At 50.8% G+C, this 18,320-nt stretch overlaps 1 protein-coding gene across 1 annotated transcript; it reads left to right on the top strand.

Moving 5' to 3' along the window:
* Window positions 1-6,626: 6,626 nt before the first annotated feature.
* TMEM222 (transmembrane protein 222) lies at window positions 6,627-18,311 on the top strand. The gene is made up of 6 exons (XM_032390377.1): window positions 6,627-6,870; window positions 12,871-12,955; window positions 14,182-14,213; window positions 15,742-15,838; window positions 15,923-16,053; window positions 17,213-18,311. The coding sequence occupies exons 1-6, from the start codon at window positions 6,674-6,676 to the stop codon at window positions 17,298-17,300; spliced, it is 630 nt and encodes a 209-aa protein (XP_032246268.1). The 5' UTR covers window positions 6,627-6,673; the 3' UTR covers window positions 17,301-18,311.
* Window positions 18,312-18,320: the final 9 nt, after the last annotated feature.

Here is an 18,320-nt window from a genome sequence, read left to right as displayed (position 1 = left end):
AATGGTGCTGGATTTAAACACTACACCATTCACAAATGTTAACTCAAAAGGGTTCATAGACCCAAATGTAAAACAAAACAATAAAACTTCTAGAAGATAAACAGGAGAAAATCTGGGTGACCTTGGGTTTGGTGATGAGTTTTTAGAAACAACATCAAAAGCACAATCCATGGAAGAATTGATAAATCGGGTTTCACTAAAACTTCTCCATGAAGTCATCGTTATGAGAATGAAAAAGAAAGCCAAGGACTGACCGAATATTTGTGAAACATGTCAGATAAAGGGTCTGTACCCCCAAATATACAAAGATCTACAAAGAACTCTTAAAATTCAATATGAAGACTAACAACCCAATTTAAAAATGGGCAAAAGATCTGAATAGACACTTCACCAAAAAGGATATACAGGGGACTAATGAGCATACAAAAAGATGCTCAGCACTATGTCATTAGGGAGTTGCAAATTAAATCAACAATGAAATCCCATTACATACCTATTAGGATGGCTAGAATCCAAAAACTGACAATACCAAATGCTGACAAAGATGTGGAGCACCGGGAATTCTCATTGCTGGTGAGAATGCAAAAATGGTACAGCCACTTGAAAAGACAGTTTGGCAGTTTCTTACAAAGCTAAATATAGTCTTACTGGAGGATCCAGCAATTGCTCTCCTTAGTATTTACCCAAATGAGTTGAAAACTTAGTCCATGCAAAAACCTGTATACAAATGTTTGTAGCAGCTTCATTCATAATTGCCCAAAACTGGAAGCAACCAGGAAGTCGTGCAAAAGGTGAATTGACAAATTGTGACAGAGCCACACAATGTATTATTCAGTGATAAAAAGAAATGAGCTATCAAGCCACAAAAATATGGGGGAAACCTAAATGCATATTGCTTAATGAAAAAAGCCAGTCTGAAAGCCACACTGTATGATTCCAAGTATATGACTTTCTGAAGAAGGCAAAACTAGAGGGAGTAAGAAAGGTTGCGCGGTGCTCCATTTTTAATGTGTTTCTGCATGTGTGACTCACCCAAAGCTCTCACCAGCCCTACTGATAAGAGAGGTGGGGTCAGATAAGCCCGCCCAGTGAATGTATAGCAAAACACTCCTTTTTTTTTTTTTTTTAAGATTTTTTTATTTTTAAGAAATCTCTACACCCAACCAACATGGGGCTAAAACTTACAACCTCAAGATCAAGAGTTGCAGTCTCCACCGGCTGAGCCAGCCAGGTACCCTGGCAAGCAAAACAGACATTAGAATTGGGCCCCCTGTGGGGCACCTGGGTGGCTCAGTTGGCAAGCATCTAAGTCTTGATCTCAGCTCAGGTCTTGATCTCAGGGTCATGAGTTCAAGCCCCTGCTGCCACACTGGGCTCCATATTGGGCAGGGAGGCTACTTAAAAAAAAAATTGGGCTGCCCGTGTTTGTGGTGGGTAGGTGTGGCCCTAGAGGCCTGTTCCCCGTCTCTGCTTCAGCACATGCTGAAATGTGGGTGCAGAACATAAAGGGCAATGAGAGACTATCTAGCTCAGAGGTTCTCCACTGTAGCTATACCATCAGAATAATCCAGGATACTTTTTTTTTTTTTTTTTTTTGAGAGGGTCGGGGAGCGGCAGAGAGAGAGGGAGAAAGAGAATCTGAAGCAGCCTCCATCCATGCTCAGTATGGAGCCCTCAGGACTCTGAGATCATGACCTGAGCCGTCCAGGAGCCCCTCACCTAGATACTTTAAAAACTACCAGTGTCCCACCCCAGAGATTGTTTTAATTGATCTGAGATAGGACCCAGGCATCCATCCATTATTTTTAAGCATCCCAGATTCATTCTAAGTATGGCCAGAGCTGAGGATCACTGATCTAGCCCTAAACTCCACATTTTCAGAAGAGAGACAAGGAGTTCCAAAGAGGGGCAGGAAAAGGGGATGGGCTGTCCAAGGAACCCAGTGAGTTAGAAGCAAAACCAGGACTGGATCCCTAATCTCTGATTCCTAGTCCAAGTCTTTAAAAATCATTTTCTTACTTAAATGTCATGATCCTTTTTGAGATCCTCCTCTGTGCCTAGCACTGGCTTAATGAAAGTGCACACAACAGACTAATCCCTGACCTCCTGGAACCTCCACATTATCTGGAAGACGTGCGATAGAAATGCGGATTGTGCGTGGTCGCTGAGCATTGGATTTCACTGGGAATCCTGAGTCCTCCCCTGTACATTCTGCCATGGAGTGCCCCACCGATTGCCAGGCTCTGTGTCTGGCAGGGGTGGTGTGGGAGGAAAGCATTCTGATGGACATGATGGCAGGCATGGGGTACTCTATTGTTCGGTCTTGTTCTGCCTCCTCTCGACTCATTTTTTTAATATATAAAATAGCCTGGTCCTAGTGAGGCTATAGTTGGCACCTATTTTGTGGTGATTTACCGAATCTCAGGCTGCTCTCAGCCTTATCACTCTTCAGTAGACCTAAGAGGGCTCACCAGCAGAGAGAGCCAGGGTCGAGGCTCAAAACCCCAACTATCTAATATGTGCTTAGATCTCAGAAAAGTTCCTGAACCTCTATGGGCTCATTTTCCTCATCAGTAAAATGGGTATTTTGATACCTGCTCTGGTTATTTCACTACATTGTAAGAAGGCCCCAAATCATAGTGAGATTATGTGCATCCAAGTGCTTTTTAAGTGAGTAAGCGTTCTACAATTGTGATGGGTGCTTTTCACTACTACAATAGCTAACATTGAGTGTTTATTTGGAGCCAGAAACTGTTCGGGCATAGCCGGTCAAATAAACCTTACAAGAACTCTATGTGAATTATCGTTTCCCATTTTAGATATGAGGAAACTGATGCCAATAGGCTCAGTTACTTTCCTAAGGTATGACAACCACTGACAGAGCTTAGGTTGAAACACTGGGCTTGCTGGCTGACTCCAGAGAGTTCACGTATGTAACCGTCATGCTTTGCTGCCCACCTGGGAGTAGGAGACTTAGATTCTGGTCCTAGCTGTGCTTTCGATAATCTTGGGCGAGTCTGCCCATCTATAAAACGCAACAGAGAAGGAAGTCGTTTTGTAAACTAATGTCCAAAGAGTCAGAGTGTCTGTTCTCAAATGGTCCCCTCCCTACCGTGGAAAGGTTTGGAGCCATCCTGGAATACAGTTCAGGGCTTAAAGGGGAGAATCCCAATCTCCAGGAGCCAAAGAAGGTAATAAATGGAGCAGAAGCAGAAAGGCTGAAGAAGAGAGGACTCTGGCCTCACACACTCCAGACACACTGCATGACACCCAACAGCAACTCCAGCCTGCAGCGGTGACCGCCCCTGGCTCGGCCCTGCTTCCCTGGGTTATTGATTGAGGTGATTCTTCCCCAGAGCCCTGAAGGAGACCAACCATGATCAACAAATAGCAACGGTGACATTCCCTGAGCACTTCCTATCTGCCGGGGGTTGTGCTTGGCTACAGGGACCAATAGATCCAGTCAGACCCCTTCTCAAGGAGTTCACAGTCCCTCAGGGGAGACAGACATGTAAACAGCTAATGCTAATGCAAGTACACATGAATATTCAATAGGTAGAAACACAGCCTTCGTGCTCTGGGAGCAAAGAGGAAACATTTGCCAGAAACCTTGAAAGTAGTATAGGAGAGTAGGGGAAGAGCATTCCACTGAAGGAACAGTGTGAGCAAAGACAGGAGGTATGAAGTGCAGGAATCATTCTCTGAAGGGCAAACAGCCCAGTGAGGTTAACTCCAAGCAAGTCCAGAGGGAGACAGTGAAGCTGAGGCTTGTAAAGTAGGATGGAGTTTAGAGTCAGACCATGGGGGCCTTGAACGCCAGGATGAGTGAGATAGTCTGAGGCAGGTGGTGTGTGAGCCATGGGGACTCATAAATGGGGCCAATGGAGGGGGTGCCCTGACTCCCACCAAGAGAACGTGCCCTGAGTTCACCCTTCAAACAAGCAGCATCTTGCCCTCGAAGATTTCCCAGCTTGACAGTTCCGGCTCTACTATCCTTCCCTCCCCCAGCCAGCCCTGTAAGTGGATCCAGATGGTCATTCCTATTTTAGGTCGGTGTGTGTGTTGAGGGGAGGGGTAGCTATGAGTCCTATCAATCCTTTCCTGAGCTGTCTGTTAGAGGAGCTTCTTCCAGGCCCCTGCTGTGATCCTCTGAGCCTGGAAGGAAGTGTTAGTCTTTGATGGAGATTTCCCATCTGTCTGTGGGTGATAGAGGTGGCAGCAGCGGAGGAGGCAAGGCACAGGCTAGGGAGGCTTTACATTGAGTGAGAAAACCCAGGTGATGTGTGCATATGAGGGGGGGCCGTGTGGACAGGCTGAGGGGTGGCAGGGGGAGAAGCCTAGGAGAGAGGCCCCAGGGAAGTCAGAGGAGCTGGCTTCTTTCTCCAAGTACCTGGCCGTCTTCATGCCTCTGCTTCTGTAGCTGCCTAAGCCAAGGAGCTAAGGATCTCTGATCAGACACAACTCGTGAGCACTGTGCCCAGCAACCTCTATGGGCCCCTTAAAAAAGCTTGGGACACCAAGAGATAGCAGTGATAAGCTGGGCTCCTGCCCTCGGACTGTGTGTAGCCAGCATATGATACCAAGCTTGTAAGTGTATGCCATTCATTCATTTTTGCAAATATCAAGCAGATACTATGTACTAGACACTACTAGACACTAGGTTTACAGAAGTGAACAAGGCAAGTACAGTCTCTGCCCTCAAGGAGTTTCCAGCCTAGTGGGGGGATCCAACAATACATAGCTACAAATGTGCTGTGAGGGAAAAAGAACAGGATGTCCCAAGGGAGATTCGCACAGGCTTTCTGATTTAGATTGGGAAGGACTCTCTGAGAAAGCCACATTTAACCTGAGACTTGAAGGATAAATAGAAGTTAGCCAGTTTAAGGGGGTGGGGACCATTCAGCAGAGGAGTGTAAGCCAAGTCCCTGGGGGCATGAAAGAGTGTGGCACATGAGAGGAACTGAAAAAGAGGCCAGGGTGGCTGTAGTGTAGTGGACAAGTAAGAAAAAAGGCAAGATGCAGGGCCTTGTAAGCCATGGTAAGATATTTGTGTTTTATCCTAAGTACAATGAGAAGCCACTGAAGGTTGTCAGAGTAAAGGTGGTACTTGTGTTAGTACTACCAAATTTGTGGCAGACCCTAAGAAAGACTTACTTTGGTTGTTTATTCACCAATATATATACAATAAATGACTAAAGGGCACCCACCAGCCCTGTGCTAGAATTATGGATTGACAGTGATGATGGAGGAATATCTAAGGCAAAGACCCTCCTCAGAGCCTGTGGTCTGGAAGAGATTATCATGATTGAATCAAGAAGTAATGTAATTTATTCATTCAACAAACATACTGCACACCTAATCTATTCCAAACTCTGTGCTAGATGCTGGTTGTTGTTCTGCAAGGACTATACACTACACATGGGTCACAGGAGAGGCACAAACCTACTCAAAAATTTTTGAATAGGTTAGAATCATTTTCAGCTGTGATATCTGGAAGACCTTTATAAAACATCCACTCAAACATTAAATCAAGAAACATCCAGTGGGCATCTGCTCTGTACTAGGAGCTATGCTAGCTACTGAAGTCAAGGAGCTTAGAGTTCCATAACACACATTCGCCCTCAAAATGCATTAAAATATTAAGTGCTAAAAACAGGACAGCAGGCTTTCTATGGATCAGTGTTGAGGGAGGGTAATTCAATGGAAGAAAAAGACGTTCCCTAAAAGGCACAGCTCGCATTTTTCTGATTTTGTCCCTACCTCCTTCTTGTCCCCATATTTCCCCTTCCCATCCCAGCGGATTCCCTTTTCTTTGGCTATCTTGGCATCCTTTAAAAAGCCCAAAGAATCCAAGATTTAAGCCTGCCTGCTTTATGTTGGTTGTGTGTGATCTCGGACAATTAATGAACTTCCCTGAGCCTGTTTTTCCATTTGCACAATGAAGGGATCGGATCAATCTAAGGTTTGAGATTTATTCCAACCAAGGTGATATTCACACTCCTGCACACTGCGCTCTGCAAAGCCTTTTCTTGCTTTGCACGGCTGCACGCATCCCTGCACCCCCACCCCCGTGCCACCTGGCAAACATCAAGACAGCTCAAATTATCTCCGGGCAAGTCTCCCCTGCTTACATGCACAACACACAGCATTTTAGCCTGTCCCTCCTCTCCACTACCACTACCTCATGAGAGACCACAGGAGGGAAAGGACAAGGGACACAGACTTGGGTCTGAGTCGTGGCCACTCACCTCATCTCTTGAACCTCAGTTTCTCACTTGTAACCTGGGGGAAATACCTAAATTCGCATGTCGAACCAGTCTATGGGGATTAAAAACAATGTATGTCAAGTGCTTGGCACCTAGGAAGCGCTCAATAAATAGCGACTGTACAACACCTCTTGGGAGGCCTCAGCGTACTGAATTACGAAGTTCTCGGTCCATCTCTCGCGCTAGACTGCGCGCTGCCTGAGGGCATCCCTTCCTCAGCGCGGCCGTGCGGGCGCAAACACGCGGGGTCGGCCGGCGCCGAGGCAGGGGGCCAGGCAGGCCCGGCCCGGAGGGACGCGGCCCCAATTCCCGGGGGGAAGGGGAAGCCGGCGGACCCCACCTCCGGGAAGTGACGCCACGGGGCGAGCGGCGCTGGAGCAGGGGCCGGCCGGAGCGGGGCGCGCAGCATGGCGGAAGCGGAAGGGAGTTCGCCGCTCCTGTTGCCGCCGCCGCCACCGCCCCCGCCGGGGATGGCGGAAGTGGAGGCGCCGACGGCGGCCGAGACGGACAAGAAGCATTTCAGCGGCTCGGGCAGCAGCGCCATGGACGTGGAGCGGAGCCGCTTTCCCTACTGCGTGGTGTGGACGCCCATCCCGGTGCTCACGTGAGTCTCCCCCGGCTTCCGCCCGGGGACGGGGAGAGTCGGGCGGCCCCGGGCCAGCCTCCGGCTTCGACGTGCTGCGAGCCCTTCCCTCGGGTCCGGCCCGCACCCCTCGCCCAGTCACCAGAACCCCGCCACCTACGCGGTGCCAATTTCTGCTGACGGATGGGACACGCTCCTCGCCCTCATGACACCTGGTCTAGTCAGGGAGAAAGACAGTTGTAGACCGGCGGAAAAGGTTCTGTGGCTGGGAAGCGCAGGACCTGTGGGCGAACGGAAGAGGGCCCCTCACCGGGTCTGAGGAGACCTCTTCATTCACTCAGGGCTTTATTCATTCATTGAGCAAATGCTTGCTGATCACGTCTGTACGCAAGACGGAGTCCAGAGGCGGGAGTGGGAGTGTGGCTGGGACCACACTGCCTCCTGAGATGTCAACATTGAAAAGGGCCCCAGGCATCTGGGAGTCCAACCCTTTGCCTCGTGGATGGTGAGGCTGGAGATCACACACTATTTCAGTTGTAAAGCGAATTTAGGTCCCAGGGTGTCTGCCTCCCAAAGCAGTGTTCCTTCCACGGCCTCGTCCTTTGTCAGGAGAGAGAGCAGGTGCTCCTGTAGTCCGGCCGCCTTTTAGGGAGGAGGAGCTCCTGGGTCAGGGAAGCTGGTTTGCTCTCCTGCTTCAGCCTTGACAACCCTCACAGTGCTGGACTATTGGCCAAGCTCTCTCACACCTGTTTTCTCTGAGTTTCACAGTCATTTTCTAAGGTAGGGATTTCTGAGATGATGAAGCTGAGCTTCCTCTGTACCATTAAAGGTCTTGGTCAGGTTCACACGCCAATGAGCAGAGGCATCCCAAACTCAGTCTTCTGACTCCATAACATGCTCTCTTTTGACGACCTCCCCTCACCTGATGAGATAAATTTGTTCCCTCTGTCATAAACAGCCAAGTGGTGTGGAGAAAGGACCATCTTTTTGGCCTTACATGTTGATGATCCAAAAATGACTTTAATTTTTGTATTATGTTAAAATATACTTCACTTGCTTGTGTTTTCAAATATTTATGCACTTATTTAAAAGCATCCAAGTCTGAATCCTTTAAAAATAAAAATTTTAAGAAAGTGTGTTCATTCATTCATTCATTCAGTGTTCTTGTAACACATTTGCTAAGTGACTCCTTTGTGCCCAGAGGAGTTCTAAGTGATAAAGATATAAAGTGACAAATGAAGCAGATATCCTTGCTGTCACAGAGTTTAAATCCTGGTGAAAGGAGATCGACAGTAAACAAGTAAGCTAATAAGAGAACTTCTGATAGTGATTAGTGCTATGAAGAAAAAATGTTAAGGTGAGAATAACTGGAGGGGATAGTCAGGGAATGTATCGGTTTTACTAAAAACATGTCTCTTTCCTTAAGATCTCTTTGGTTTTTCCCTGTTCTCAGAAACACATTCATAGGGGCGCCTGGGTGGCTCAGTCGTTAAGTGTCTGCCTTCGGCTCAAGTCATGATCCCGGGGTCCTGGGATCGAGCCCCGCATCAGGCTTCCTGCTCGGCGGGAAGCCCGCTTCTCCTCCCACTCCCCCTGCTTGTGTTCCCTCTCTCTCGCTCTATCTCTCTGTCAAATAAATAAAATCTTAAAAAAAAAAAAAAAAACACATTCATAGAGTCCTCTGCTCTTCAGAGAGCTGATAGCAACATGAGGTGGAAGCACCATGATCCCCAGTCAACTGGGCCAGGAGCAGCTCACACCCCATTTCTGTTGGCATCTATGTGCATGTGTTCATAAGATAAATAAGCCGTAGCCCCCCTGTCAAACCTCCAGCAGGAAGGGGAGACAGATGAACTAACCATCGTAGTGCATCATGATGATTGCTGACCTAGAGTGCAGAGCTAGGAATAGATGTGGCACAAGGAACTGTCATCTGTCTTTGGAAAGGGGAGCAGAGAGGAGACAACTGAATCCAAAGATCTGTCCACCCCCTCAGAGATGTTGATAATTCTGCGTGAAAAGCCAGATAATAGCTACTGCTACTAATAAAAGCAGCTAAGATTGGATACGTACTCTGTTCTGGACTCTATTCTAAACATTTTGTATTCATTATCTTATTCAGTCCTTATGTCAACCTAATGAAAATAGATACTGTCCTCCCCATTTTGTAGATGAGGAAATAAAGGCTTAGAAGCCAGCGTGGGGCTCTTTCCACTGAGACAGTCTACCTTACCAGGTAGAGCTCTCCAGGGAAGGAAGTAACTCCTTCCCTCCCTCCCTCCCTCCCTCCCTCCCTCCCTCCCTCCCTCCCTCCCTACCTTCCTTCCTTCCTTCTCTGAATAGTTATTGAGGATCTATTATGTACTAGGTCTGAGTAGACAGCAGTCCACAAAGCAGCTTTGGAGGTTGCCTTCATGGAGTTTCCAGACTGACAAATACTTGGAGAGTTTCTTCTCTGTGGCTTCCCTAGGCTCAGGGCTCTGCTGTTGTCTCCAGACTTTACTCTGATTTCCGGCACAGCTATGGTTTGTGGGTTACCGGTCAAACCCAGACCTTCTCCCAACAGATGAAAGGAACTGGGGTGGAGGCCGGGGGTGGGGGGCACGTGTTCTGAGATTAGGGTCTGAGAAGCCAGAGGAGCTACTTTCCCATAATTCTGAGTGCCCATCCTGTGGCCACTGTAGCTCTTTAGCAACTTTTTCTATGCCAGTCCAGCCAATTAGATAGCAAGTATTTATCGAACACCTCATGGTAACAACATTGAGCAACTACCAAATGCAAGGAAGTGTGTTAAGCTCTTTGCAAGCATAGCCTGTTTACTCCTCACAGTAGCCCCCACATTGAGGTAGTTATTACTATCCACATCTCACTGACAAAGTTGGGAATGAGTAACTTGCCCCAAACAAAGTCAAGACTCAACCCAGCCCTGACTTCAGAGCGTGACTCCACTCTTAAACTCAGGACATTCATTCATTAATCATTTATCAGTCAGTGAATTCTTAGCTCCAGCTGCATGCCAGGCACTGCTCTGGGGACTATAATAAATAAGAAAATCCCTGCTCTCTTGGAGTTTACATACTAGTGGGGAAAGACAGACAGTAACCATGTAAGTAAACAGGATTAATTTCAGATAGTAGTTGATACTATGAAGAAATTAAAGCAGAGTAATGAGATCTGGGTTTCCTGGGTGGTGTGTGGCTACTCTAGAAGGCATGGTCTGGGAAGATGGACAGTTAAGCTGAGGCCTAAATGACGAGAAGCAGCCAGCTGTGTGAAGCTCTAGAGGAAGAGTGTTCCAGATGGATGCAAATGAAAAAGAGCATTGAGGTGGGAAGATTTGGTGTGTTTGAGGAATCAGAAGCAGGCAATGTAGCTAGAAAGAGGGGTGAGGTGATTTCGAGGGACAAGCAGGGCCAAACTGTTGGAAGGAGTTTTAAGTATATTTCAAGTGTAACCGGAAGCCAATGGGTGTGAAGCAAGGGAATGATGGAACCTGAATTATGTTCTCAAGAGACCACTCTGGCCACACCATCCTTTCAGATGCCTGGGCAGCAGACCTAGGAAGGCCTCTTTCCCATTGGTCATAGAACTACCCAGTGTTCCTTTTAAGGATCTTTTGAATCCATCTGCTTCTCACCACCTTACCACCAATACTGTAGTCAGGATCACCATCATCTCTTGCCAGTATTCCAGAATAGCCTCTGAACTGTCCACCCTCTTCCCTCCACTCTTGTCCCCTCACGTTCTCCAGACACATGCAGCCCTGGGCTGCTTCGGAGTTCTGCTTTCTGCCTGATGACATCGTGTCTTTTCACGGGTCAGGGTTAAAAGTTACCTCCTCTGTGAAGTTTTTGCTGACTTCTCCAGGCCCTAATGATCGCTTCCTTGAGCTGCACCTCTAGGTTTTGCCTCCCCCTCCCGAGCAGGGTGCAGCTTTGAAACCAGCAGTTGGCCACTGGCCCTGGAGTGAGTCCTTTTTCCCCCCCTCTGTGAGTCCTTAAACCAGATCAGTCTGTTCAGCACCTAGGCCCAGTAACGCCCTGGTTCTCACACTACAGACGCATCAGGGGTTTCTTTTTTTTTTTTTTTTTTAAGATTTTATTTATTTATTTGACAGAGAGGGAGACAGCGAGAGAGGGAACACAAGCAGGAGGAGAGGAAGAGGCAGGCTTCCCGCTGAGCAGGGAGCCCGATGCGGGACTCGATCCCAGGACCCTGGGATCACGACCTGAGCCGAAGGCAGACGCTTAACGACTGAGCCACCCAGGCGCCCCGGATCAGGGGTTTCTATATGTTTTGCATATTGGGGTCCAACTGAGATTTGATTTTTTAAAAATTTGGACTTTAAGTTCCTGGAATACACCGTGCTTTTGTCTTTATCATTATCCTTCTACCTACTGTTACTTCCTCATTTCCTCCATGCAGCCTTCCCTGAAACCCTTCCCTCCCACACAGATTGTTGTTTGTTTTTTTAAGATTTTATTTATTTATTTGACAGAGAGAGAGCGCACAAGAGCACAAGCAGGGGGAGCGGCAGGCAGAGGGAGAGGGAAAAGCAGAGTCCCCGCTGAGCAGGGAACCTGATGCGGGACTCCATCCCAGGACCCTGGGATCATGACCAGAGCTGAAGGCAGATGCTTAACCGACTGAGCCACCCAGGCACCCCACAGATTGGTTTAAATGCCTCCCCCTCACTTTTTTTTTTTTTAACTTTTTTACTGAGATATACACTGTAAAGTGGACAAATCTTAAGTATATGGCTCAGTGAATTTTTGCATATGTATATATACTCATGTCACCCAGGTGAAGATAGCATTTCCAGTACCTAAAGGGCTCCTTTGTGCCAGTTAATTCTGCCACAAAAATCACCCCTCTTTTGCCCTTGAGCACCATAGGTCAGTTTTACCTCTTCTTGTAGTTCATATAAGCAGAGTATTATGCATGGACTTTCATGGAAGGTTTCTTTCACTGCCTAATGTCTGTGAGAATATGTGTTGTGTGTAGCAGAAGTGTGTTCTTTGTTCATTGTTACATACATTTCATTACTATACCCTAATTTACTTATTCATTTTACTATTGTTGAACATATGGATTATTTCTAGTTTTTTTAAAGTCAGCATTATTGGGGCGCCTGGTGGCTCAGTCGTTAAGCGACTGCCTTCGGCTTAGGTCATGATCCCAGGGTCCTGGGATCGAGCCCCGCATCGGGCTCCCTGCTCCGCAGGAAGCCTGCTTCTCCCTCTTCTACTCCCCCCTGCTTGTGTTCCCTCTCACGCTGTGTCTCTCCCTCTCTCTCTCTCTGTCAAATAAATAAATAAAATCTTAAAAAAATAAAATAAAATAAATAAAGTCAGCTTTACTTGGGGGGTGGGATGGGGTGGGTTAAACAGGTGCGGGTATTGAGCAGGGCAGTTGTGATGAGCACCGGCAGTTGCATGTCAGTGATGAGTCACTAAATCCTGCACCTGAAACTGATATTGCACTGTATGTTAACTAGCTGGAATTTACATAAAAACTTCGGGGAAAATTCAACTTTATTGGGATGTAATATATATACAATAAAGTGCATACATTTTAAGTGTGCAGTTCAGTGAGTTTTGACAAATGTTTCCAGCTGTTGAACGAAGGTGCTGTGGGTTTTCTTGTACGTGGCATTGGCGGACATAATAAGCTTTGGTTTCTGTTGGGTGTACACTCTGAAGTGGGGTTGCTGAGGCATAGAGTAATTGCCAGTTTTTGAAGGCAATAGAAACAATTCCAGTTGCCCCCCATCCTCCCCACACCCCGTGTTACCATCCTTTGGGTTTAGCCATTCTGTGGGGTGCAGTGGTATTCCATTGTGCTGTTCATTTGCACTCGCCCCTCTTCTGTGCCTCCCCAGCCCCCCGGCCACCCTAATTGGCACTCATTGCATGACAGTATAGTCACATATTCTCACACTGGATGGAGTGTCCCCAGCGTCTGTCTAACCAGCCGAAAGACCCCCTAAGCTCTGCCCCTTCCCTGTCCCTTTTTTCACAGGTGGTTTTTCCCCATCATCGGCCACATGGGCATCTGCACATCCACAGGAGTCATTCGGGACTTTGCCGGCCCCTACTTTGTCTCGGTGAGTTCCCATTCTGCCCCTCTCTGGTGGGTTCCAAGGCTTCAGTGGAAGGCTGGCCTGTCTTGCCTGAGGCAACTTTCCAGTCTCCCCAAGGCCCGGGAGAATGCAGGTACCAGACAGAGCCCTGGCCCTCTGCTCTTCACCAGTGTTTGACCCCTATCCCCCTTCTCTTGCCTCCAGGACAGGCCAGGAGGGCAGTGTGGCCAGAAGGATTCTTAAGTAACTGACCCAGTCCTTTGCCCACCCCTGGGGTACCAAGACATGGGTAGGGGTTAGAGGCAAGAGTGGAGAGTCAGACCATCCAGGAACCACATCTCTGGACCTTCAGAAGGTGGGAGTCACAAGGTGGGGACACCGGGGAGGCTGATGTGGTTCCCTGGGTGTGGCCATAGAGAAGAGGGGATGGGGCTTATAGAATGAACCAGCTGTGTTCTTAGGTCTATTTCCTGGGAAGTGCCCGAGATGGGTACAGTGGGCCTGCTCCAGACGAGCAGGCAGCGTCCTGCCCATTGCCAGGGTGCAGCTTCGTCTACATTAGAGGCTGGAATGAAGAGATGTGATGGTACCAGCCTAGTTATATTAATAGATGTCGTGACCATCTTAACATGACAGAGGTCTTTTACTCTTATGTGTTTTTATGGTAATTCATCTTTGACCAGCTCCGTCAGCTGGGTCTTCTTGATTCTGAACCCAGAATCTGCCCCTACCCTTATGTGGCAGGTCTAGGGCTTGGGTGAAACATGTCCCTCATCAGAAGCCTCTCCAGCCCCCTCCCTAACCCGCAGGCCTGCCCTGAATGATGCAGTCAGGCTGCAGTCCAGACACAGGGAAGAGCCCCGTGTGGGCCCTACTGTCGGGTCAGGAGGTCAGAGGGTGTTGTCATTTGTACCGCAAAGGAAACTGCCTCCCTGTGATCACTCAGAGATGGGCCAGAGAGGGTGAGAGAATTACCTGGGAGCCACACAGAGGGGCCTTTGTGGCTGGCACTCCAAGTCTTTGTTGTCCGGGTGCTGCGCTCCGAGCGCTCCGGCCGCACTGCTGCCTCCCCCCAGAAAAGCTGCTGCTGGCCCTTCAGATGCTGTGCCAGCCCCAGAGCAGGGCCCAGACCCCACTTCTGCCCACCTGACCTACCCCTTTCTTAGTCACTGCACTTCCACCACTGATCACGTCTGTCTGCCGGGCTAGATGTGGGTCCTCCACTGACTTCTGCTCTTGTCCTTCCACAGGAAGACAACATGGCCTTCGGGAAGCCTGCCAAGTAAGTGACGAGCACCCATGTGACTAGCCCTGGGGCCGGGCCTTCTGGGACACAGCGGGAGTCAGCACCCTGAGGATGGGATGAGGGGAAGGATAGCCAGGCTCCACCAGAGCATACAGCCCGTGCCAAGCATCTCCTGCACCTGTCCCTGGCTGCGTTTTTACCCACAGACCATCTAGACTTTGCCTCAGCTCTACGCGGTTGTATTCAGCTCCATCGGAAGGATGAGGAAAGAGAAGGGGCTGGTCATGATCACACAGGAAGTGGCAGAGCTGAGACTCACGCCTAGGTGTCTCATTCCAAAATCTAGATTCTTCTGCCCCTTGGGAGTGAACAAGTCATTTAAGATGTAAAGGAGGCACTGCTTGGAACTCGGTTGGAAAGTTCTGCTTAGAATAAAAGTAGTCAGGCCCTCTGGCACTTATTGCTATGTTTGGGTGTTTGGAATTTTTGGTCTTCGTTTTCTTTTTTCTTTTTTTTTTTTTTTAAATAACCTCTACACCCAACATGGGACTTGAACTCACAACCCCCAAGATCAAGAGTCGCATGCTCCACTAACTGAGCCAGCCAGGCACCCCTTCATTTTTTCTGTCTTGGGGGCCCATTCAGCTGTGGGCCTGGTGACAGTGTCTCAGTCATCAGTATGCTTAGAAGAGCCCCTGTGGTCTGAGGCTGCCCCGGCTAAGTCAGGCCCCAGGGAGGGGCTGGTAGCCCGCACAGCAGGGCACTGGCTCCCCAAGCCCTGCTGACTTCCACAGGCAGGTGGAAATGTGGGCCAGGGATGTCTGGGCTGGATGTCTGCGCCAGGCTGCTTTTCGGGGTTAGTTTTAAGGGCACCCGTTTCCAGGCAGGAGCCCCTGCGCAGCCCCAGTTCAGGCCCCACCTCTAGGCTCCTCCACCAAGCCGTTGCCCACGGGGCAGCCAGAGGGCGCCCTGCCCTCCCAGCATTCCCGGCTGGAGCCCCTCAGGGCGCTCCGCTGTCTGGCACAGCTGCTCTCACCCAGCTTGAGGTCTGTGAGCTTTTACCTCCACAGACTCTTCTCCGACTCACCCCAGGCTCCCGAGTGGGAGAGGGAGGGACAGAGAGCATGCTGCTTGTGAATAAACTCAGGGTGACATTCAAGTCCCCCAGCACGCGGCCCCGCCTGCATCTCCTGACTCTGTCCCTCCCTCTGACTCCTGCAGCAGTGCCCAGTCTCTTAACTCCCGGTGCAGGCCGCACGGGTGTGTACCTCTCCCTCTGCTCGTGCTCTGCCCTCTGCTGTGCACGGCCAACCCCTCTTCCTTCACACTAGACGCAGATGTCACCCCAGAATGCCTCTCATAGCCCCCAAATGAGTTAGTCCCTACCTTCCCCAGCGTCCACAGGGCACTGGGCATGTCACACCGTGTTCCCGGTGTCCACTGTGTGGCTCTTGCCCTGGACTTGCCTCACCCCTGCAGCCTCCGCACCCACAGGACCCTGCACAGAGCAGGCGTCAGGAACATTTGTGAGGCTGAGTGACCAGAACCCCCTCTCTCCTCCCAGGTACTGGAAGCTGGACCCTGCTCAGGTGTATGCTAGCGGGCCCAATGCGTGGGACACCGCTGTGCACGACGCCTCTGAGGAGTACAAGCACCGCATGGTAGGTGGGCTGCTCCTGACAGCAGGACCCGGGCTGGGAGGTCCCCCGCAGCCCTGCCTGACCCAGCCCTTCCCGCATCTCTAGCACAATCTCTGCTGTGACAACTGCCACTCACATGTGGCGTTGGCCTTGAACCTGATGCGCTATAACAACAGCACCAACTGGAACATGGTGACGCTCTGCTTCTTCTGCCTGCTCTATGGGAAGTACGTCAGGTGAGCCGTCCACCCGCTGCTCACCCTGGGGCCGCTCTCTCCCAAGGATCCCGTCAGGGCCGTTTGTGGAGTCCTGCAGCCAACAGGGACAAAGCAGATGCTGGTTGGAGCCGTGAAGGTTCTAGAGTAACTAGCTGAGTTCCTGGTGGAGAGGAAGGTGGCTGTGCTGAAGTCTGGCTCCACCTGGGTCCAAGCCCAGGTCTATGTGATCTCAGCCACCTGCCTTGGCCTTTCTAAGCGGCGACTGCCCTTGGGAAAATGGAGGTTATGATTCTGGCTCCTCAGAGAGGCTGTGAGCCCACAGAGCCCTGTGCTCAGGTCAGGTGAACACGAAGCCCCTCAGAGGAGGGAGAGGTAACTGCCCCACAGGATTCCTTCCCACCCTCCCTCATCAGAGGCAGGGTTCTGGGCAGGGGGGCCTCAGTGATGGCCTGGGGGGACCTTTGAAGCCACAGCCTCAACCTGTAAGGTCAAAGGCATTATTCCAATTCTCAGGTAAAGGGAGCTCAGAGAGGTTGAGTGACGCACCCACCTGGGAGCCAGCACGCGCCTGGTCCCACTTGGCCGCCTCTCCAGGCTTCCCGCTAGCTGCATGCATCATTAAGAGCTTCTGAAAAAGAGACTCTAGGGGTCTTTTTTTTTTTTTAAGTCCAAAAGTCCTTTAGAGGTCCCCAGAGAAGACCATAACTGTGGTCACAGAGGGACTGAGGTGGAGCCCTGACCCCCAACCCCTCAGCTCCAGCCACATCATTGCGCTAACTCTTGCTGAACCCTGCCCTCCCAGTGGGCCTCATTAGAGGGCAGCCTGGCTTCCACACTGAGACTGAAGACCCCCCAGAGAGAGGTGATTATAGATGGAGCACTGAGACCCGGAGAGGGTGGACACATCTCTTGTACCTGCCCAGTGAGGTGTCAGATGTCTGCCAGGAACCTGGAACGGCCCCTGCCCGGGACTGTAATTGGTGGCCCTGCATAGTCGGTGTCGAGCCAGGCTGGGCCCATTCCCTTGACTGACCGAGTGTGGGGGTGAGGGAGTGGTTCCAGGAGCTTCCTTAGGGGCAGCAGCCCCATCTGGGCCGGTGGGCAGACAGGGCTCTGTGAAGCACGCCCCACTCACCAGGCCCTTCCCACTCAGACTCCTCTCTCTCCTCTCTATCAGTGTCGGGGCCTTCGTGAAGACCTGGCTGCCCTTCGTCCTCCTCCTGGGCATCATCCTGACTGTCAGCCTCGTCTTCAACCTTCGGTGATGGCTGCCTCGTGGCCCTGAACCCACCAGGTTCCTGAGGAGGCAGTCGCCACCCCTTTTGGTTCCAGATTCTTTCTTCTCACCCCAAAAGGCAGGGATGGGTTTGCTGGTTTTGACCCAGGGGTCTGGGCTAGATGGGATGGAACAAGGGCTGAAGATGAGCATGGGGCGGGGGTGTTTGCTTGTTGTGTCTCACAGGTCACTAAGAAGCTCCCTGTCCCCTCCTTCCCAGGCTTGTGACCCCCGCCCTTGAGGCGCCCTCTTTGTTCATCTGTTGGAAAGGCCTTAGCTTCCCTCTGTAGCGCTGCCCCAGCCATTGCCTGCTGGGCTCCCTCTGCCTCAGCCCAGTGCCCGGCAGGGAAGGGGAGCACATCTGGACCACTGGACAAGGCAGCCCAGGGGCCAGAGCTGGATTTGGAGCGCATCCGCCTGCCAGGGCTCTGGTCCCAGGGTGGGTGGAGTACACTAAGAAGCCTCCATAAACTAAGCTGCCCTGGGCCCTTCACCACTAGCCTCTAGAATGTTCTAGTAGGGCTGGATGGGCCCCCGATCAGATGTCTGCACGAAGCTGCATTAGGGGCGGTTTGTGCCCCATCTCCTGGTGTCCTCCAGTCCATGCAGCCCCCGCTTCCTCCTCTCCCTGGGCTCCCCAGCACGTGAGCCCATCTCCCCCTGCAGTTGGGGACCGGGCCGGGGCTCCCCCAGCCAGTCTGGGGAGATGAGTGATGCTGACATGCCCAGAGTGACCCCCTGCAGACCAGAGCAATGTAAACAGGCTTGGCTCCAGCCCCAGGTGCGGGCCTCACACCGGCACGTGGGTGACGGCGCCCCGTGGGTCCAGGACGCCGGGGGCCATCAGAGCAGCCAGCACCGTTGGGGAGCTGTGTCCTCCCACCTGCCACAGCCCCCCTTAACTTCACATTGTGGGAAGGACATGTGCTGCCCCTCACTCCTGCTCTGCAGATTCCTTGCGAGGGGCTCCCTGGGCAGGGCAATAAAGGGTTTGACTCCAGACGGTGTC

The sequence above is a fragment of the Phoca vitulina genome, unplaced genomic scaffold (assembly GCF_004348235.1).
Source record: "Phoca vitulina isolate PV1807 unplaced genomic scaffold, GSC_HSeal_1.0 scaffold2, whole genome shotgun sequence".
Taxonomy (NCBI): domain Eukaryota; kingdom Metazoa; phylum Chordata; class Mammalia; order Carnivora; family Phocidae; genus Phoca; species Phoca vitulina.
The sequence above is the reverse complement of the archived record's forward strand: the minus strand, read 5'-3'. Positions and strand labels throughout refer to the sequence as shown.

Bases quoted from the DNA above. Each gene is read 5' to 3' on its own strand.
- TMEM222 (XM_032390377.1), top strand. From the start codon at position 6,674: ATGGCGGAAGCGGAAGGGAGTTCGCCGCTCCTGTTGCCGCCGCCGCCA. The intron at 12,956-14,181 runs GTGAGTTCCCAT...GTCCTTCCACAG, and splicing joins CCGGCCCCTACTTTGTCTCG to GAAGACAACATGGCCTTCGG. The intron at 16,054-17,212 runs GTGAGCCGTCCA...CCTCTCTATCAG, and splicing joins CTCTATGGGAAGTACGTCAG to TGTCGGGGCCTTCGTGAAGA.